General features: G+C 27.9%; 1 protein-coding gene across 2 annotated transcripts; it reads right to left on the bottom strand.

Moving 5' to 3' along the window:
- Positions 1–218: 218 nt before the first annotated feature.
- Positions 219–22,486, bottom strand: LOC132942418 (organic cation transporter protein-like). 2 transcript variants are annotated; one of them, XM_061010764.1, is made up of 11 exons: positions 22,287–22,486; positions 12,310–12,456; positions 11,390–11,651; positions 10,681–10,787; positions 10,462–10,616; positions 9,867–10,035; positions 9,585–9,747; positions 6,767–6,873; positions 5,780–5,994; positions 3,888–4,069; positions 219–690 (listed from the first exon to the last, which is right to left on the bottom strand). In XM_061010764.1, the coding sequence occupies exons 1-11, from the start codon at positions 22,295–22,297 to the stop codon at positions 538–540; spliced, it is 1,671 nt and encodes a 556-aa protein (XP_060866747.1). In that variant the 5' UTR covers positions 22,298–22,486; the 3' UTR covers positions 219–537. The 2 variants fall into 2 exon arrangements, 1 of the variants encoding a protein (XP_060866747.1); XR_009664285.1 differs by having other exon boundaries at positions 550–690; positions 3,167–4,069.
- Between the last annotated feature and the right edge of the window lie 1,753 nt (positions 22,487–24,239).

The following is a 24,239-nucleotide window of genomic DNA, read 5'->3' on the forward strand; positions in this document are numbered from 1 at the left end:
TCAATTTAGACACTTAATTGTATTAACACTTTTGTCATATTAATAGTTATTTATTTTTGAAAGCTAATAACCTTAAAAGTTGAAGCTGTAACATGAATAAAAAAAATAAAATAATAAAAAATACTGTATAGTGAATACCTAGTGATAATAATTGTATGGTTAAACAATACAATTTATTTAGCATCATTACACAAAAACATGTTTAAAATAAATCCACATTAAAATAGTGTAAAATATATTGAGTTTTTTTTCAAATAAGTCTTAAAACACATTTTTCAAAACATTACATTACACAAATCTATTATGTGTATGTATGTCAAAATGTCATCCAAACAAAAACACTTAACACATATACACTGCATCAATATAAATCTATCGAGTATTGATGTTTTGTTTTAAACACAATAAAACTAACTTCAAAATAATTTATAAATTATTATGAAAATAAATGAAATTGATGTTTAATTTTTCTTAAGATTTTGTAAGATATAGCAATGTGATTTTTAAAAAAATGTACAGTCTGACGTCATAGGTAAATCAACTGGAGGAGTTGCCAATTTGTTCGGCTTCCAAAACTGTGTCCGGCATTTTTTTATTGAGAGTTTCCGGAAATAGTAGTGCAAGCAATCCAGACAGTAGAGCAGATACGCTGAAGAGTAGTAACGGTGACAATTCGCCGAAATAAGTAACCTAAACATAATCATAGAATAATAAATGATGACATGTTGAAATTAATAAATTGATAAACAATGAGCATGATGATTCTCCTAACTGTTTTTACATGTACCTGCCTAATACTTATTAGCTATTATAGAATCAATTTATGTGTACAAAATAGATAATTATCCTACCTTATTCTAGGCAGATAAAATCTCTAACAAATTTAGATAAATTTCCTAGTGAACATTTCTTTACGAATTTTAGAGAAGCAATATTAAAATTTTTTCTATTAGAAATATTTATATTATGACTATTTTAAATAATACAAATAATAATGGTTTAATCAAAATTAAATATATTATTTATTTTTAGAAATGTATAGGTATAATCTTAATAAATTAATCTAACTCAGATACGTAGGTATCTTTATTTAAATACATTTTTTCAAGAAACTTGTAATTTATTTGTTTAGGTGAACTTATTGCTATTGTATCCAAGTACATCTATACTGGAGCTTATCCAACCCTCCATGTACAGGGGCATACACAATTTTTGTATGGCGGGATTAGGGGAAACCTGACTTGCGTAAAAAAATAGGTAATTACTAATTAGTGTATGAAAAAATAATTTTAGATAAAACTCAAACTTTGAAAATAAAAGGACACATTATACTTATGATTATGAAGTTATATAAATGACCTATGGATATTGTAATAAAATATATACATATTTAATACCGTATATTTCAAAATCCAGCGTGACGGTAGTTGCGCGAAGCTAAGTATAAAAAAATAGCGGAGTAGTCACTAACCGAGTTTTAACATTGAAAAATCGTCCTAATTTATGTCAATTCTTTGCCAAGCTCTACAGGGCAAACGGCTCAACATATAAAGTAGTATGAGGTATCAATCGATCAAAAATATTGTGCAGATGGGAATAGAGGAATTCGCTAGCAGATTGGTTAGATAGTTTGTAAGTTATAAGCAAAAATGTTCAAGTACTTTTAAGACCGATTTTGTGTACGGAACAGTGGGGATTGATAAGCAGTGGGTCGGGGAACGAAAATATCGTAAATATCCCCCGACCCACCGCTTATCCATCCCTACTACTCTCATCGCGGCGGCAGCGACGATGTACTACGACGACGCACGGACGATATTATTACTCTATGGTGACAACTGACAATTGCAATTGCAAAAACAAACCATTTCGTGACTTGCACTCGATTGTCCGCGGCGTGTTTATACTTTTATTATTATTTCCTTCTATATTACTATTAGAGAGGCCAGCGGTTATTAAAGATTATTATTATTATTATAGAATACCAGATAATTAACACACCAACATTAAAAATAGTTGATATCACACCAAAAACACTTCGTTGTAACTCCGTGTAAAAAAAAAGCTACAAAAAAAAATAAGTTAAAAAAAAAAAATTTACTAATGATTAAATCTTTAAAAGACGTGATATAATACGGAAATTAAGTAAAATGCCATTTTATAATATTACAAATACCTATGATGACAAATAAGATCAATTGTAATGTTAAATACTTAGTCAACATATTGTTGATACATTATTAATTACTGTAAATACTGTAGTGGTTACTTAATTGTATTTATTTAAGTATACTTCTACGTCCTGCCAAATAGTTAAACATAATAATAATATGTTGACTAAGTATTTAACATTACAATAAATTGATCTTATTTGTCATCATAGGTATTTGTAATATTATAAAATGGCATTTTACTTAATTTTCATATTATATCACGTGTCTTTTAAAGATTTAATCATTACTAAATTTTTTTTTTTTTTTTACTTAGCTTCTTTTTTACACGGAGTTATAACGAAGTGTTTTTGGTGTGATTGTATATACCTAATACCTATTTCTTCTTTAGTAGGCACTAGGTAGTGTTGCTATTGGAGGAATTGTTATTGGGACATCATCGATTACATTTATTGTCTATAGGTATCTTGTGTATATAATATTATACCGAGATCTACGAGTGTAGTGAATTGTAGATAACATGAAATTTGTAAAATTGCTATTATATCTATATTATAATTTATAACATGTGAAATTTATAATATTATAGGTAATTGAATAAATAGTAAATACCTACATTCTTTTATGAACCACAATACGGCGTCAATACCTATTGTATGCCCCTAGGTACATATCCGATTATACATATAGGTATACTTATTACTATAGGGATCGGATTTTGTAGCAAAATAAATCCTTAAAAAAGCATTTTAAGTAGCCAAAAAAAGCATTTATTAATTTAATTCTAATAAAGAAAATTTCAATTACACATAAAATTAAATATTAAAAAAGGAATTCACAACCATATATTTAGTCAAGTTACTTTCATTGAAACTCATTCTATTGGGTGCTAATACATTTTTATACATAGAAAAAGACCTTTCCACGTCAACCGATGTAATCGGTGCATATTTCATATAAACTAAATCATTTGAATCATACTGTTCCACATTTACGTTTAGTGCAGTGCCATTATGAATACTATTGACTTTTTGAAGTTCTGCCCATCCATTATTTTTTGAAAAAACACGATTGCACTTTTCTAAAATCAATTTCGCTACTTCGCCATTAGCTTCCTCTAACTTTTGTTTTGCTTCTAACACAATACCTATTTTTTTTAATTTTAAATTTAAATTTTTAACTTTTGGCATTTTGACGATTAAAGAAATTATTTAGAACACTATACGTTTATACCTCACTGATTGTCGATTGATATTTACCGGCCAACTAAAGTATTAACACGTGCTATAAAAATACGTAGGTATAATTCAGATAATTTTCTCTTTCCTTGAGTCGTAAATACAACTATAGATAATTGTAGATAAAACTATTTCGGCACAATAACGACAGTTATTTTATCAGTCATATATTTATTATTGGTTTTTTTACTGGTTTTATAATTTCTGGTAATACTAATATAGTCCAAGACGTATAATATACATAGAAAAAAGCTAAGTTTTCAAGAAAAATATATAAAAATCAAGAAAAAATAACCAAATAGGGGAAAAGCAATAAAAAGCAGATTTTATGGAAAAAAGCAAAAAAAAGCAAAAAAAAAGTTTATTTCATTAAAATCAGAACGATTCAAAACGTATTTATATAAAAGAATTATCTTTCTATCACACTTCCCTCAAAAAAAGCATTTGCTACAAAATCCGAGCCCTACTTATTACTTACTAATAATGGAGTTTGTGGTGCCACCATTGAACCAATCCTGCCGAACATGGAGCATATGCCGAACAGGGAATGTCGGATTTCCGTTGGGAACATTTCGGCGGTGTACATGTACAGTATTACGAACGAAATGGTTATGGAGAACTTTCCAATCAGGTACAGGAGTACATTTAAGATGACCGCGTCTAAAAATAAGACCATATTTCATTATACAGTTGGTCAATAATAATAATAAATAATAATATATCGTTGTATGTGCGTTTAGGTCGTAGGTATCTCAATCGTAGACAACGAGTTCATATTAAAAAAGGTGGGTAAGTGGATGTCACTCTGCTTTACAGTAGGTTACAAATGGGTTTCTGAAATGGATGGTGTTAAATTTGAATTCAATGATATAATATCATTGTATAAGAAAAACGATTCTGAGCGAAAACGGTCAGTCATCCTATGATATTACCAAATATATTTTGATGATAATATTATTGTGAATAAAGTAATTTATATATAACCTATTTACGTGGAGACTTGTTTTAAATTTTCAATCCTTAGCTTAAAAGTTTGAACTATTTATAAAATTAAAATTTTATTGATATTTATAGAAAAAAAAACAAAAAAATGGAAACTGAAAATGTCCGTAAACACTAAACAGCACAAAATAAGTCAAAATATTTTGAAAATGTTATGGTGTATAGAAAAAGCTAATACAAACATTCAGTCAAAATGTCATGTACCTACGGTTATTTGTTTTAGAGTTGCACCAAAAACCAAAATTAGTTTTCTCGAAAACAGATTTTGCGTAAAAGTTCCTGTTTTTCCTTAATTTGTATTTTGTTTTTCACGTCGCTTTTGAAAACTGAAATATTTACTTTTGACCCCCCAAAGTACCGACTAGATTCACTTTCCTATCAGAAAAGTTACTGTTGAAGAAAATCCAAGCATTTTTACTGTCCTAAAAGGTGATGACAGACACAAAAATAAAAAACACACATCATTGTAAAATCAATACATCCATCGTGTTCTACTCAGAATCTAAAACTAGCCCGTGTGCGTCCATTCACCCCCTCCCTACTTCTATGGGTGTTATAGATGGTATACCAAGAAGTAGGATAATATCTTCTTTGAAAAACCATAATATGTATTATAGGTACCTACTATTGTTCTATTACCTCGTTTGAATTTTGGGCCTCTGCTTGTTAATAAGTCAATAAAATAAAATTATTGAATTTTCTAATCAATAATTATATCAAGTCCCCGAGAATAAATAATACATACGACGGTATACCTAACCTAACCTAACCTAATACCTGGAGTGTACCTATATCATAACTATGGTGTACATAAATAATGGCTAGTGTTTTATTATTGTTATTGAATCTTGTGATTCCCTGGGCTATGTATACTCCCTCGCCCTTTCCCGACAGTCACGTATACAAAGGGAGACGTGGGGTCAGATCACGTCCTATTGATTTCGGAGTGGATAATCTTCCATATTGTGTTTGATGTGAATTTTGAATCAATTCAAATTATATTCATTGTTCCTTGTTGTTAAATATTTTACTACCTCAGTAAAAATGTTTGAGAGGGTGGCGGATTTTCTAATATTTCCCTCCCATTTAGCTATGTCGTTTTCTTTTTTTGACTCCCCCCATTTCAGAATTAATTTCTAAACCACGTCGCCATTGCTTCCCGACTCATCTATCTGGACCCGGTGAGTAAGAAATCTGCAGTGACTCAAGTATAAAGTATATAATGTTGTTACAACATATTATGTGACATAGTGTGATGTTATATGGTGGGCGGGGGGCTATGGCTCCCTCCTAATTTTAAGCGTATGGCAGTAGGAAAAAAATAAGAACCGCTCGCTGAATAATAATATATTAATAAATAATAATTACGTTTTGGGACGAACGCGATCGAAATGCATAGAGTACTGCACACCAAGAGCGTGGCACATTGCGATTCTCTCCGGCCGCAGTTGTTCATAATCTTGATCACCAAGAACAACGCCGGGATTTCGACCAGGCTACACAGAATGAAGTTCCCGTACCGGTTTCCCACTATTGAACCCGAACTCATAGACAGGCCGTAATAAATGAGCGTGTTGATCATCCTGCAGAGTGACATAAATAATAATAATAATAATATTAACCGCAGGTACACAGAAATATAGAATACAATATTAATAATATTGTGTGGCCGCGGTATAAATTGTTAACAGGGATATATTCAGGTCGTACATATAGCTACTTATAGGTTTGGCAATTTTTTTGAAAAGAAACATTTTTGTTTATAATTATTATTATAAATATTATGAATACTAATATAATATAATATAATAAATTGTTAACTATTATTTAACCCATATTATGATCCGAGATAATTTTTTACTGTAGTCCACTAGTCTACGAGTCTACCTACTGATGTTGTCGATGTTGACGAAAATAGGATTATATAACATGTGGCAGGCGGGCAGGGGGTAGGACCGGTGACCGGTAGGTAATAAATATTTCAGTAAAAAATTGATCCATTAGGTATGTACCAAAATTTAAATTCGAGAATATCAAATATAATGTTTAGTGTTTAGTTTTCTCAATACATTTATTTTAAAAATACTTTGAATAAATATTTATGCAGTAAAACTTTCATATTACAAAATCTCGTGGTCAACAAAAAAAATTCGTATTATAAAGAAATTTGTTGAATAGAATTAAATATATTTTGTTAAATAGAAATTTGTTACAAGAATGTTTCACTGTAGGTACAACCACTGTAGGTTCACTGTGGCGTACCTACAATGTAACCTATTTATTATGAAAAATTAAAATTGAGAGAAAACTTAAATGATAATATAATATTTTATAGGTAGGTTGTAAGTACTTTACCAACAGAACGAACAGTTGATCACTCGTAATATTAAGCGTTTTGAAGTCATAGCACGTTTAAATGCTTGCTGGCTAGAACAGCTCGTCGTGCGCTTCGTCATTTCTTCCTAAACATAATAATAGAATATGACAAACATAATATCGAATTGTCAGGCAGAGGCGGCCCTAGATTTCGCGGGGCACAGAAAAAATTAACTCGGTGCCCCGTTTGTCAATAAGTACATTGGTACAAACGTTTTAAATTCTAATATTGTTCTAATATATTTGTATATTCCACCCAAGTACCCAACCTAGTTTTAAGCTGTATAATCATACAATTTTATGTTATTTATACATTCGTCTTTAATAAACGTAATAATAATATTATATATAAAAATATAATTACTGTTTTAATAAAAAAAATAATCAAGTATTCGTCTAATATTTTTTTTTACAAAATATTTAGGAGGTACCTATATTATATTAAAATTTGGTTGTTTTTTATTTTATTTTTTTAGTTGATATTTCTACTGAAATTCTTGGCATAAAATATAACATCTTATTCTGTTATTCCTCATTATTTATTTATTATTACCTAATTATTATTATTAATAATTTTGATATTTTTAGTTTTATCACTTTTATCAATTCATGCATATGCAAATAATAGGTATATTTTTTTCAAGCACTGAGATATATAATATATATTTTTCACGATGGTGTACCGCTGCACAGTGTTTTAAAATCGAAAAAAGCTGGAATAAACTCAATTAAAAAAAAAAAAATGTTTTTTTAAATTAAATTGTTGCAAGTTATTAGTATACTAGGTACTTGTTGAATAGTGTATTACAAAAAATGTCGTATTGACAAAATCACTATTTTGAGCTGAAAAAGTACTGGGCCGTAAAATGTACATGATGGGGTCTAGGACAGGTGTCCTGATTGACCTACTCTAGGGCCGCTTCTGTAATCGGGAAATAATCATAATATGCATGTGTGCAGATTTAGCTACACACGTTTGGGCACTATTTTTATCTGATGTCGTAAACTCGTAACACGTTTGAGCACTTTAATAGTCTATAATAAATAAATATGTAGGTTTTTATTTACGTTAAGTATATACCTTTTTTAATTTTTATGTAAGTAATGTATAAGTAGTTTATAAGTTAGAAATCATAATATTATGTTATGAAAACGGCGAGGTGCGTACAATCGAAAAACACGTACCCCCTCCCTGCCATACGCGTGGCAGTGAAACAGAACTTAATACGATCAGTATAGTGGACTGCGATAATGTGCGATATCACGGACATTATCCAAAATTCATCAATGCAATTTCCAAACAATTTTATTTTTGTTTTAACGTTTCTCGTTTTGCTTACATCATAATCAGTCCCTTGTCGAGTGAGTATGATACAGTGAGACACTTTTACTAATTAATTACATTGTCGTAACGCATTTTTAAGTTTTTAACGAATTTGAATTATCATAAATATTGCTAGTACCTATCACATTATAATAATATTAGCAAAAGGTATAAACTTCTTTCATTTTAATGGCTGGTATCTTTTTAGGGGTATCGAGTGCCCAAACGTTGTGTGAATTTTTAATACCGAATAGGCAGTGTTTGGAAGGAACGAGTTCCAAAAGGAACGGATTCCTGGAACGAATTCTTTTTTAAGGAACGGCACGTTGAACGAATTCCTTTTTATAAAAAAAGAACGAGAAAATGAACGAGTTCTTTTTTTCAAGGAAAAAGAACGAAATTTTTCGTTCCTTTCAAGTTCCAATTTACACAGATATATAAATAATTGAAATTGAAATATTTTTTTTTTTTAGTGTGTATATTTCCAATATTATGATCGTTATCGAGTATCCGAGTATCAAACTTCACCGTTAAAGTGTTAGTCCTTAATCATTAGGTAGGTATTCTGGTACAGGGTACTCATTACTTATTGGTCATTAGTAACTTTATTAATATTTCTCATAAGTCATAACTCATAAGTTATAACTTAATATATAGAAATGGGTATAATATACTATTATATTACATTATTACGATATAAAATATAAATCCTTGTCGTTGCGTCGACGGAAAATAAAATAGCATGAACACCGAAGACTGAACAATAAAATCATTTATGAATTACGATGCGGGTCGGGACTATTGTAATACCTAGTACTTACCTACAGCTAAAATGTATAATAATATATTACCATATTAATATGACGTTACAATATTATTTTAATGATAATTATTTATAACAACAATAAATGATAAGATAGTTGACATACGAATAGATTACTAAAATACGTCATTTGATTATACCGAAAACCCCAAATGTCTGAAAAGTCAAATAATCGTATAGTCGAGAGTCGACAGCCGGTATCAGTGTTTCATTTTCATATTGTGAATAATGTGAAGACTTGAAGTGAATTGTGATTTGCATTTGTTAAACAGTACTACAGTAGTTATAACCGTATAAAAAAAAAACTGCAGTCAGTATTATTTTCTTAAACTTAATAGTAAATTATAAATTTACTTGTAGGTATGTATAAGTATAATTAAAAATTAAAGTACCTAAATATATCTGTTAAAAAAAAAATTGATGGTTAAATAAGAATTTTAATTTTATCTGGAACTAAAAAAGGAACTAGTTCTTTTTCCAAAGGAACGACAAAGGAACGAATTCTTTTTTTTTAAAAAGGAACAAGGAACGGAACGAATTCCTTTTTTTCTTAAAGGAACAAGGAACGGAACGAATTCCTTTTTATAAGGAACTTGACAAACACTGCGAATAGGTAAAAATGCCCAAACGTGATGCAGTGGTAGATTTACTATTTCGATCTCTTTTTCGTTGGAGCTTTTAAACGTTTCGAGTTTTTTCAGAGTCTCTTCTGATAGTTTTTTTCCGTTGTAATTCGCAATGTATTTCAATTCCTCTATGGCCTCGTTGATTTTTCCAGCGGTGATCATCCAGCGAACAGACTCTGGAATAATTCTGCACACAAATGCCAAATCATCACGATTTATAGTAATATATTAGAGTAGGTACGCAGAAGTTTGATCGTAGGTGTTTATTTATAGTATTGAAAGTAATTCAAATACAAGTGTATTTACGTGTAGGCCAACGCGAAACCCAATCCCGGTAAGTTTACGAATATCAAGAATTTCCTCCAGTCTTGAACGTACCAAAACAATACTCCGACTAATGCCTCGCCGATTGGATAGTAAGCACTCAAAATGGTACTCGCAAAAACTCTGTGTTTGCCTCCAACTAGCCCGATACCTAATGGATACATTTTTTTTTAGACATTATTTGTGGGATTAATCGCCAATATAATATTGAATACATGTATTGGGCGAAGGTAATAGATATATTATGCGATGTTCAAGCATAAATATAGCTAAACTGCATTTTAGTTAAGCCAACAAATGTAAATTTATATCGTTTCAAATATGTATACTAAATACAATATAATAATATATGAATTATGAAAATTACGACTATATTATTTCCTTACATGATCAGATGTACCTATATTATATTTTCTTAAATATTTATAAATTATAATAATTACAAGATAGATACCTACATAAATAGGTAGGTTACCATGCTTTTTAAGTGCTTTACAAGTCAAAGCACGAATAAAAATGAATAAGTATTTATGAACAATTATAATCGTTGCAAGCTGAATTGAACTAAACCTCTTACCCATTATGAAAGTAGCACTGTAAACTCCACCGGAAAAAAAAGCGTCGAAAAATTCCAATACCATGAACATGGTGTAATTTATTGACAGCCCGCGTAAAATACCACATGTCGCTGCCAATACGCTTCCAACGATGATAATGTTTTTCCTGCCGTACCTTAACGCAAATAACCAATTAATTATTTTTAGTTTTTATTAATTAAATATTTCGTTAAACATACTTGTCTGACAAAAAGCCGGATATGGGTAAAGAGAAAAACTGACCAATGTTGTTGAGGGTCCCTACGATTGTCAGTTTCCACTTGTTGTTTTTGCAAAATATGTTGAACTATTTTACATAAATTGTAATAATCGCGTTAATCAATCGATCGATACTAAGTATATTATGATTTATGATTTATGATACTACTATTATTTTAATAATAACTATGGGTAGCGTCGTAATTATATAGGTGGAATTCAGAAATTGTGGAAATCATGGTTAGGTTAAAATAGGTTAGCTAATTCATGGCATGGATATTATTTACATTATAGGTACCTAGTATGTTATATTGTTATCGTTGTACAGGGTACATGTAAACAGCCAACAGGGTGCATGCGCAGAAGCCCATTGGCGTGGTGAACTGGATATTTTTCAGAGGTTATTGTTTAATATTTCGCCCCCTCCACCCACCATGCAGCACCAATATACTGCTATAGTTAGGGTTTTACTATAAATTGACCACCTACTACCTTTTATAAAAATCAGACGCGGCTGCCTCTAGATTGCCCCCTTCGCCAGTCGCCACACTGTGTAGAGCTGATGACTACCAGCCTATAGCTTATAATATAGCATATAGCATGCTATCACCACAACGGCACATCAGTAATATAAAGGTATTATTATAATTTATAATATTATCGATTGATGCATGATAAATTGTTATGTACCGCGGAAACTATCGTTGTCTCCCCACCGGATTCGAAGACGAATTCGTCGCACTGCACTATCGAAGACCTGTTGTATTCACTTTCGTCACATCGGAAGACGCGTCTGTCGGTGGTGTTGGTGTTGTTCGGACTGTTGTTCAACACGTACCGCGAACACTTGGACAGCCGATGGTCGTCAGCGTCAAACGGTACGGTCTGGTTCAGCCACGGCGGCCAGTATTCGAATGACGTCTCAGAAACATCGCATTCGTTTATCCGACATCTGCACGGTAGACAAAAAAAATTGAAATAATGGTAATTCTCATTTAAGCGGGAATATCCGATCACTCTTAAAAGTAATTTTTTCCTTTTAATCAATGTAATTAATAATAATTATTATTAACAAAACTATTAGTAGGTAGTATACACTATAGGTAATATACATTTTATTTTACATTTTTCCACAAGTAAAATTACTTCAAGCATAATAATTAACTTATTTTAGTCCCGTGTCATCGATCTATGTTTTATAATATATAAAAACTTTTAATTTCAAAACATACGATGTGTGATTTGTGTAATTTGAATAATTCATAAATGTTTCATTTAAAATCGATCAGAGTTCATAGTTCAGCATTCACTTCACACATTTTAAAAGTTTACTTAAATGTCAGTAATTTGTGTATCAATTTTCATCTGATTGAAGCACTGATACAAAATAAAGCTAGTGTAACGGAAATAAAAAGTCAAATTTTGATGATGTTAAAACTTAAAAGTGATTTCACTCGGTGGAAATAAAAATAAAATGTAATATAATATTTAATAATTACGTTGTGTATTAATTACATAGAATTAAATGGACAATTAAAAACAATTATCGGATGTTTCCACTTAAAGCTGAGAAGGGTGGTACTTTTTCGGACAGAAACAAAACAAAAAACCTGTAGTTCATGTCTCCCGTGGTGAACACGAACGACATGGTGGACGACGCCGTGAACAGTAACGTTAATCCGAGATAAAATATATTTTTTTTTTGATATTTTCCAAATTCGCCTACCTCTTCTAATAACCCGTCGATGTCGATCAATCTATAATAAAAACAACAATAATAAATGAAGGTATATAATATTATATAGATATAAAATATAAACTTTTAAATAAAATATTGATGGTACGTACATACATATAATGAGCATACCATGGTATCATAGAATCATTATTTTATCAAAAATAAAAATATAATATAATTTCTTTTCACGATATTAAATAATGGCTAATATTTATCTTAATATATTTAAATGTAATTTTTTCTTTCCAAAGTAACGCGCGTGGATGAAAATTACTTTTTTAAGACTAGCTGATTTTAATATATTATATATAATTTGCAAACAGCATGGATGCCCACTTTAAAAAGGAAACACGTGTCAATACTCTCACTGAGTTTTATATATAAAAAAAAAAATACAGCGTAATAATAAAAAAGGGGTATATGAGAGGCGGATAAGATTGAGACCAATAACATTTTGTAATATTTTCTGCGGGCGTTTAATCTATGCAAAGGTACCTACCGTTTCAAATTTTAAACGAAGGTGAGGACATTTTAGGCGGGCAAATTAATTTTTTTTTACAACTGACCACTTAAAGGATTAAATGTAGAGTTACGATTTGATGTACATATTTTTATAATCTACCATTTAAGTAGTATTATATATAATATACATATTATAAGTAAAATATAAATAAATAAAAAGTCTGTACTTACAATTTTTTATTAATACTATCAAAGCTAATAAGAAGATTAGTAAGCAATATATAATAAGAAAAACTCAATTAAAATAAAACAAACACCAATAGCAAGTCGAATTTAACTTAGTAGAAATCTCCAATTTTTCTTTCTGGCAAATTTATCAACAGGCAACATTTTTGTCTAAATACATTTTGTTTAAATCAAAAAACTGCCCACTTTTGATTCAAACTCCAAAAAAGTCTATAGACCAATCATACCAGAATATTATAGACTTGGTCAAGTATGTGTCAAGTGAAATAATACTATAGGATATTTTGATTTTTTTATACAAGGCTCCTACTATATTGTTACAATGATATTTGGAAAATATTAAAAATCCTTAGTCACAGTTTTTATTAATAAGCATTTAAAGTTCAAATATTGACAAAATACGTAAAAAGACGAAAATTTAGAAATTACTTTGAGTTAGAAAATCATAAAAATTTTTCTTTTTAAATCTAAGATTTGAAAATATAATCCAAGATTCCTCATAAGTTTTTCTACCTTTATCAAGAAAAAAATATCTACAAGAAAGTCAAATTAAATTTGTATGAGCGTTTGAAATTCATATTTTTACATTTGATATTTACTCGATTTCTCCTATAACGATTTTCTTATTTTATTGTAATTGAAAAACGAAAGACTATAGATACTTTAAAATTTCACTGAATGTTTATATTAGCATTTTCTATACACAATAACAATTTATAAAATAATTTGACTCTTTTTGAGCTGTTTACAGACATAGTCAGTTTTCAATTTTTTAGTTTTTTTTTCTATAAATATCAATAAAATTTTATTGGTTGGGTAAAAAACCGTGAAAATTTAATGCAAAGCTCATGATATAATGTTACAATAGCAGTTGAAAAATATTAAAAATTCATAGGCACAATTTTTTTTTTTAAGCATTTAAAGTTCAAATTTTGACAAAATGTATCAAATTTAAAATTTAATAATTATTTTGTAGTTGAAAATTTATAAAATGTTCAAATTTTATAGCTAAGGATTGAAAATTTAAAAAAAGGTTCCACGTAAATAGGTTTTATATAAATTACTTTATTCACAATAATATCATCAAATATACTTGGTAATATCATAGGCTGACTGATTGTTTTCGATCAGAATCGTTTTTCTTATACAATGATATTATTATATTATAATTTTACACCATCCATTTCATTGACCCACTTGTAACCCACTGTACAGCAGATTAACATTCACTTACCCACCTTTTTTAAATATTATTCTCTCAAACACGTTATCCTAAATTACCCAAACTCGTCATTATAAAATGTATAAACTCGCGATGCTAACGTCAACTAATTTCTAGTAAACCCAAACAATATTATTGTATTGAAAAAATATGGCCTCCAATGACAATTTCCCCCTCCTCCATACCCTAAACCAGCGCTAAGTAGTATATGTGAATATTTTAAAATAAGTATTTCGCGGTATACCTATATTATTAATTTTTTTAGATGATTGGTACCTATGGGTTTAGTTCTTTATAATTACTTTTTTACAGTTTGTATTTAAATATGATTTTAATGCATAGAAATCCAAAATAAAGGAAATTTGGAGTTGGCTAATTGGCAATTTTCTTAGATCGGTATTAAAGATCCAATAGTATTTCAATAGCATAGTACAAGTTTAAAACTGTTTTTGCTGATTCTTTCGATCTAGTGGTTTAATAAACAATATCAGTTCTAAAAACCCATGTCAATTCTATGAACGTCAATTATCCAACATAAAACTAACATCGATTAAATATGAATAATATATATTATTATGCAATAAATTAAAGTGAAATAGGTACCTACACATCCAATATAAATTATAGATTAACAACGAACAAAAACTCGATACAAAAAAGTTTAAGAATCTAAGGATTGATAATAGTAATTGAAAATGATAGGCTAAAAGCTTTTTTGATTAGAAAGGCAATAAATTATATAATAAAATCATAAGGCATAAAGTTAACATAAAAATGATGTTTTCTATACTTTAATGCGAAAGGTCTGTGTTATTTTATAACTTTTACCATTAATAGGCATTTATTCATAGATTGATAATCAAGATTTAATAATACCACAAACTGAGCTTTAATATTAATAATTAATGATTAACATATCTTAAAGGGGATGACACCACAGTTTTGTTTATAAATAGGTAATCTTTGTTATTTAAATATCATAAAATACAACTAATATTAAAAAAAATTTGAATTATCTAATTGATTTGATATATTCCCAAGTATGTCGTATACAAGGTGTATAAGGTGTAAAGATTCACCCTTTATGTTCATTGCTCACCCCCATTTTTTATTTGATTAATTAATTTATTAGAATCCTATTTTGTTACATTTTTATGCATAGGTTCTGAAAGATTAAGGTATATTTCAAAATATTTACAAATATATAAACTTATTTTTTTGAAATGTCAACTACACTTTTTATTCTAAATTGGGAGATACTTTTTTAAATGTTTATGTATATAAAATATAAATCAAAATTCAAATATCATAATCCATGACCTTTAGAATATGATCATAATATATTTATTTGAAAATGATAATAATTTATTACTAATTAATATAAATTAATTAACATTTTATTATTTGTAAAAACTGTCAGAATATAATAAGTGCTAGATTAATTATTACATCTATTTTATATTTTATACAAAACTATTATTAAGGACTATTATAAAGCTTAATAATTTAGAAACTTTTCATACAAATATAGGTTTAGATGCATGAACATTTTCAAAATAAATCATCTGCTTAACAATTTACAATTAACAACAACTCCAAAAATTGGATTTTGAATATATGCATAATTCAAAAATTATTCTGCTTCGGAACATAAAATTAAAATGTATGTTGTTGTTGAGAAAAGTAAGGTACTTACTTAAAAATGTTAACGATTAGAAAGCTAACATGGAATCCACATATCACCTCCAAATTAGTAATTACTAATTACAATAAGGCTACCTGAGGCTAAAAATACTATACATAGGTATTAGGTACCCAACCGACAAACCTCGTTAAATTGGAAATGCTCTCTCATGCTTTATAAGCAAAGCCTACGACCATTACTCTTATATGCAGCCCTTGTATGAGGAAATTGTGCTAAGACTCACATACACTAAATATAGATATTTCAATCCAAAGTTCTGAGGACAATATCTAATGTTCCATGGTTTGTTTGTAATCTTGAACTTCACAATTATTTCCAGCTACTCACAATAATTGGATACATAAAAAAAATTAGTATTAACATCTTCGACTACATAAATTCTGCTCGCAGTGCAAAATTCAATAAACTAAGTGACTCACCTTCTGCGTACTCCGACTCTAGCCCCCCTCACGTCCTTTTATTATAATTATTATTTATTTATTTCTTTTTTCTTTTTATTTGTAAATACATTAAAATGTAGTAAATAGTATCTTTTATAACTAATTGTTATCAATTTTCCAAATGTTAAAAAATGTAATTCAGTTAAGTGTTAGCAATAAATTCAGATGACATATGTCAGGGAAACTTTAATTAATAAATACTAAAAAATTAACATTACATTTTATAAAAAAAATTTAATTTAAAAAAGTTTGAACTAAGAATGAGAATTTAGACACCTAAATAGATCAACTGTAGACTATAACCTCGTCGAATAGTTGAGTACATATTTAATATGTTGTTATTAATTTTAAATCGGTTATTATTAATTATATTTTTATAGGTACTCTTATATACTCTTATAGTATCATGGAATTAATATTTGAAACTAATTCAATTGAGTATTGACAATAATTTGTTCTACCCGTTGTAATAATAAATAAATAGATAATAATAGTTATATAGTTAGGTCCGTATTGTATATTAAGTTGGGTATTTCATAATATTTCACCTGATCGTCGAAGTCTATTTAAATAACGATTCGCCATGGTTAGGTTAAGAATACAAATTATTTAATTACGACTTATTTTTTTGTCGTTTATGACTGAACATATATAAATATAATGATACTATCAGGTACTAATTGTTTATATTTAACATATAAATTTCAATAAAAATACAACATTTTTGATCGATGTCTAAATAAATGTATAGGAAAAATTAAAGGTTAAAGTTTAGCGACGTTATAGCTAATGTTATATGCGATTCGTTTATTCAATTTTTTTCCTCCGATGATAAATTAACAATTTTAGTCAATATACATTAATATACAGTTCTAATACCTACATCATACATGGTATTCATAAAAATATTTATTGGACTTTTCAAATTTGCATCATCGGCGTTCATAAAATCTACGTATTGATAACAATGAGTGTAGATACACTAATTATAATATTAGTAATTACATACCTACCTAGTTACAATAACAATAATTATTATTATTATAGCTATTAGGTATGTGATGCATAATGATTAATTAATATAATTTTATATAAGTAGGTACCTACCTAAGCGTCGGTGAAATGATTGCTTTCGTTTTTATTTAATATAAATTAAAACACATTACTAACGGTGGTACTATGCACATATAGTGTATATTTAAATGTATACTCGTGAAATGTTGTACCTAATCATTAATTTGTCATGTTGATAGGTGGACAAGCATAGTTTACAATTGAATAGTATATGGACAATAGACATATACCTATAGGTAATAAAGATAAATATGCCGCTGCTGTAGAGTGCTATAATATTAATCTCTAAATGTAGTTATTAGGTATATATTATACGGTTCAACTGTTTAGGTGTATAATATTATGATATTATTTGAAACAGGAAATAACCGAGTTCAACTTCATTATTTGTTTTTTTGCATATTTCGTTATTTTTATGCATATTTGAGCAAATATTTGAAAAAAATCTGATACATCCGATAAACAGCAGTTTTTCTTTTATAGGTAGGTACTATCTATTCTATACCTCCATATTATATTAAGTATACCCGACAATATAATGACACTAATGACAGTGGTTGGTAACACATGATTTGACAATCCACTATTTTATGACTGGACACTAAAATATCCATTTAATGAACTAAATTGTTTTTTCAATATTAATCAAGATTCCACAGTAAATAATTAATGACTTTGTGCTTTGAGAGCTTTGAGTGCATACAAAATAACATAATGATTCCGGGGGATATACTTTCTTGATTGAATTATTTAAAATGTTAATAATTTTATTAAAATATTAATTATATTTTGAATTTTCAAATAACAAGATTAATACCTATGCTTTACAAGGTCTCTCTACAGGTCTAAGTAATGTTAATTATTCTATTGAACACGTACAGTAAAAATCACGTAAAACTGAATAGGTATAATATATTAATATGTAACACCTATATTTTTGTAAGATTATCATAATTTAATTATCAGAGATAATTAGTTCAACAAAGCTTAGATAATACAATATAATGTTGTCTATATTCATAAAATTGGTAGATCTAGATAAAAATACGTTTGTAATTCCGATAAAAATAAAACTCTAACCATAGGTATAGGTAATAAAATATTTGAATATTATGTTTTTAACTCTATATTTTAATTTATAATTTATAAATTATGATAGGTAGGAAGGTGAAGTTTCAAAGAACAACTTACAAATACTAATCTATCGAAACGAAAGTTATACATAGTAGGTACCTACTTATCACCAGGGCTGGATTGGTATGTATCAGCCCATCGAGATTTTCACTTCCAAGCGGTCCATTTACATATTCACTGGCCCAAAATTACGTCTAAAATTGTTACGAGCTTATAGGTGGCTAATCGTATTTTAAACATGCATTTATTTTTACCCATACTCACACGACAGGCCCAAACTTTAAGCGGCCCACTGAGATTTTTTCGGTAGCTCACCTAACCAATCCTGGCTCTGCTTATTACGTAAACTAATAAAATATTTATTTATTCTTGTCGCGCTTGCACCGTAGTTTAATTTTTAATGCTGGTTGAAGCGTTGGACAATTTGGACTGTAATTTTGTCCTTTTTCCGACTAGCGGGTGGTAAAGTGGAAATCCCCCGCTACTGCCCAAATCTGATTTAATTAAGGTATCTACCTGAATGTATTCTTACGTTTTGTCTAATATACCAAATCCAATATCCATATCATATTTCTGAGAACCTTGATTAAGTACCTAATTTACTACTTATCTGAAATCTGTTTTTTATGTATTTATACAAGGAAATATTCAGAAAATTAATTAAAAATGCAGGTAAGTACCCTAATTACGAAAAATGCACAGAACTTAAAATTGTTTATAAAAAAATATTATACAAATTATAGTTTTATAATGACTTTAAATTATGTAAAAATATATTATCAAATCCGTTAATATTTTATGAGATAATCAGTTGTTACTGTAAAAATAATCACACTGTATAGGGCACATATATATTATTTTAATATTTTATGTCTTTGTTAATTTTTCCATCCAACTATTGATACAAATAAGTCATATATTTAATTACTGACAATTTAAAATGTTAACGCAACAAAAATCACACACTGATTCTGTGCTATCAAATTGTTTACATGACATTTTAATATTTGTATTTAGCAATATGTATATAGTTCACGACTTTGTGTATAAATAATAATTTGAACTTGTATTCAATGTCCAGAGTGTTTTTCATTAATCGCAGGATTGATGTGAAATTAAATATTAATGAATACATGACCCCGCTATAGAATAATTTACGTTTCGGCGTATTGAGACATTATTAGAGTTTAGTTATTTTTCCGCGATCGCAATTATCTTGTTTTACTGTCTCTTATTGCAAATTGCCGTTTTATAGAAATGTATTATCACTATTTTCCTGTATACTATAGTAATTATTAATTTGTTTCCAGAAATTCATAATTCGTAGTAAAGGACAGTAAACATTAAACAAGTAAAAAGGTTATCATGATCGTGGAAATGCAATTAAAAACTCAACGAAATCCATAACAATTAAATGATAAAATGATTTTTATATTTACCATTATGGCATTATAATTATAATAAAAAAACGTACATTTGTGCTACATATTTTTTTTACAAATTGTATTGAAATTGTTTTTAATAAAAGCAAGTAATATATGCTTTGGTTTAAAATAATACTAAATACATCAAATATTCAAGAGTTATATATTTTAGTACTTATTATATTAGATCTAATATGTTGTTGAAACATTACCTAGAAACTGTTGCAACAGTACATGTATATTAATATTTTTAAATTGGTTGCTTTAAATCTTTAAATTTAAAGATAGGACAATGGTTTCAAATTAAAAATTGGACCTTATAGTGATCCAACGTGAAGTGATGTAAACCACGCAAAACAAAACTTTTAACTTATCAACACTTTTTGTATACAAATTTTAATTTTTTTTTTAACTCAATGAAAATATTATGAAATGCATTAGTTAAATTTATCATTTATCATGTATCATGATGACATTAATAGCATTTTAAATGTTACATGCTAAATATTGTTATCCTGGGTTTTAAATTTTAAATACAAAAATTGTACATCGAATTAAAATGTTTATAAGACTATTATTAGGTACATTTTTCATAAACTCTCTTATATGAAAAATTAACTAAACAATATTTACTTATTACATACGTTAATCTCCTAGCACATAGTATTGCTTAGCGGATACTAACATGAGTAAACGACTTTTGATTGAACATTTTTTCAGACATTTAAACATAAATTAGTAAAAGTAATACTTATAATACTTAACTGGAATCAAATTCAAAATCAGTTAATGCAGTCAAGTTAAATTAATGGAATCAAAAGTAACTAGTTCAAAAATTAAAATTCCCTTAAACTTATTAACTTGTTAATGCCCAGTCTTTCTTTTTTATACAATGTAAAGACTTAATAGGGTCTCCGTCTCTGTCTAACGAACACATTTCATAGCTAAAAACAATCCTTTTTATTTAGTAATTTTTGACATTAGAGTGAATTTACTTATTATAAAATATTATGAAGGTACAATTTTTATCTGGGCCCTACATACGATTTTAATTATAAAGCAAGTTATGATCATTTTAAATGTTCGAAAAATGTACGGTTATAAAATGTTGTATTGCTGCTACTTTAAAATTAAAATATTGAAAAAACCTACGTGGGGCTCTAGAATATATGTAGATTATAGTCTTACTTTTAAATTTGATAATAGATCATTAATTTACTCTAATTTTAATAATAACAGGACTAAATTGATTATTTAGAACATAAAATATGGTATATTAATTATATGTTATACGTTCGTAAGACGAAAACAACTGTACATATGGGTAGTACGTCGTCTTCTTGATTCTAATATTAAAATAAATTAGTATTAAATAAAATCTAATCAAATTTCTAGAAAATTTAAAAACAGTATAGTAAATACAATTATACACAGGATATTTATTTCGACTGGGGCGAGTCAGTAGTAGTTTATTTTTATATTCGCTTCCTTAATGGTTGGTGATTTAAGAATTATCATTATGCATTTTAAATGTATAATAACATATCACGTATTCTTAGGCACACATTATTTATATTTGGCACTCCTTATTATATTCTGAGTGGAGCGTTTGATTTAGTTATGATATATCGGTTAAAAATGTTGTAGAAAAAATGCTTTTGCATGAATCTATCCCTGTAATATACGATATACCTATAATTTGTTAATTTATTGGAAACAGATCGTAGAATATATTATATTGAATTGTATAATTATTATTTTGTATAATAACTACAATAGTAAAAATAATTAAATTTTAAACTAGCAAAACAACAGTGGCAGTGTTGAATCATGTTAGTAAATTAATTTATTATATATATTTTTTTTATTGAGCTTAAGCAGATGAGATTTATGGATTTTTATTGTTTTTCGTACTTACTTAAATAATAATAATAATAATAATAATGTTTTAGGTATTGGTTTGTACCTATATGGGTGAAAGAAAATCTATTGCTCATTGTATTTTTATACTATTATTATACTATCATACTTAATATAATCAAAATGCAAATTAATTTTCAATTTTCCTATTATTAAAACTATTGAAGAATAAATTAATTTTCTAATATACGTTATATTATATTATGAATAGGTATTACATACTTTTTGGTCATTGCTCTAGCTTGTATCTGTATACTTGTTATTCCGATAAAATTAACTTAATTATTTAAACAACGAGAGTAACGAATTAAGATATTTGATCATTTTTGTTGTTTTTCAATTTTATATTATAAATTGATTTAAAATTGACGAAAGTAAGTTAGTGAGCACTATAAACAAGTTTCACGACGTACACTTACAGAATTTACAATATGTACTAGTTGTACAAAATATTATGCTTCCATTCATACCGAAGGATCTCCCCACTCCAATCGTAAAATAATGAACTGCTCCTACAATAATTTCTATGATTATTATTACTATTCTGATAACACGTGATAACTTTAATTCATTACACTGGATAACGGATCGTACGGGCAACGACTCTATTGCGAATTGTGATATCAATGGTATGTACAATTCAAATAGTGGATCGCAAGATAAATTGCTTACCTGACTATACTACCTATATTTAACGTTATTTAACGTTATTATAGTTATTTTTTACCGTTTGTTTTAAAGGTCATAAAAATGTATTACATTGTAATTATTATTAGTACAAAAATATTAAGTTACTTTTAAATAACAATTTTAGAAACCTACCTATGTCCTATTATATAGGCATAAAAGCATTAAAAAATATTTGAGAATTAGCGCCATGTCTACAACACATAAAACACAAGAAATATTAAGGTTAGCAATATTATTAGACACATTGTAGTATTTTAATTTGCTTTACATTATTCAGATTAAAAATTATAGTTATACTATGCATTTTAAATTAAGGTTTTTTTGAAATAAAAACTAGTTTAAAAACCGTAAACGTTTTTAATAGTTACCTACCTACTTTTGAGTGGTGATAGGTAACTGATAAGGTTTATTGATGAAATAGTTAATAAAACAAATGGCTAGTAATTATTATAAAAATCGAATTAATTAAGTTTACTTTGAACCTAATTAACAAATATAATAATAATTAAAAAGTTATTATCATGTTTTCATCAAAGTCATTATCATCTGGACAAAAATATATAATGTATAATACTTTTCATTGTTAATAAATAAATACATTAAATATTATTAGCATCAAATAACTTTACAATTTGTAAACAAACTTTTACTCAATGTTTAAATAGGTATTCAAAAGTATTATTCATGTAGATATAATTAATGTAATTGAATTAATTAAAAATAATTAATGCCTTATTGGAACTATTACCTATATTATTAATGGTCATCGGGTACCGTGGAAGGTAGGTATACTTTAATCATAGGTGCAGATATAGGTGAAATAAATTTCATCGTTCATTCATTTGAAAATGGTCAAGTACAACCGGAAAATGGAGGTTCGGTACAAAATTCTGTTTCAATTGACTGTCAAGGACAGCGCGTACCTCCTCTCACTGGGGCCTTATAATCGTATTCACAATTGGAGTTGCATGGTTTTTTTATTTTTTTTTTTTGTCAGGACGAAGGGTCACAATATAAACGGCTAATATCTCGGATATATTTAACATTCAACAATCCTAAAGCACAATTGCACGGTATAATGATGGGTATCGCCGATCAAAACAGAAAAATACACATGACGTTCCACGGGATATATAATACAAAATTGTTCTTAAAACTAATGAAATATTAAAAACCACGAGATAAATGAAAACAAAATGTTGAAACGTCGAAGTTTTCAGAAAAATAAATTCTACAAAATGCCTATTTACAATTTTTTTGAAAAAAATTTTAACTTTTTGACTAAAATATTAAATTAAATTAAAATATAAAATATTTTTAGTAATTGTCTTTATGCGTCTTTTAAACAAACAGAACTATGGTATATCCATTATTTCAAGAGATTTTCCATTTTTTATCGTAATGGGTAAATTCTCACGGGACACCCTGTACCTATGTATTATATATAATATATAATACTTTGTCCTTATGACTTACTCTTCAATG

This window comes from Metopolophium dirhodum, chromosome 4 (genome assembly GCF_019925205.1).
Source record: "Metopolophium dirhodum isolate CAU chromosome 4, ASM1992520v1, whole genome shotgun sequence".
NCBI lineage: Eukaryota > Metazoa > Arthropoda > Insecta > Hemiptera > Aphididae > Metopolophium > Metopolophium dirhodum.

Excerpts from the sequence above, each read along its gene's own strand:
- LOC132942418 (XM_061010764.1), bottom strand. Across the intron at positions 10,617-10,680 it reads TCCGGCTTTTTGTCAGACAA|GTACGGCAGGAAAAACATTA; the intron begins GTATGTTTAACG and ends ATTTGCGTTAAG. Across the intron at positions 691-3,887 it reads CACCACAAACTCCATTATTA|GTTACTTATTTCGGCGAATT; the intron begins GTAAGTAATAAG and ends GATTATGTTTAG.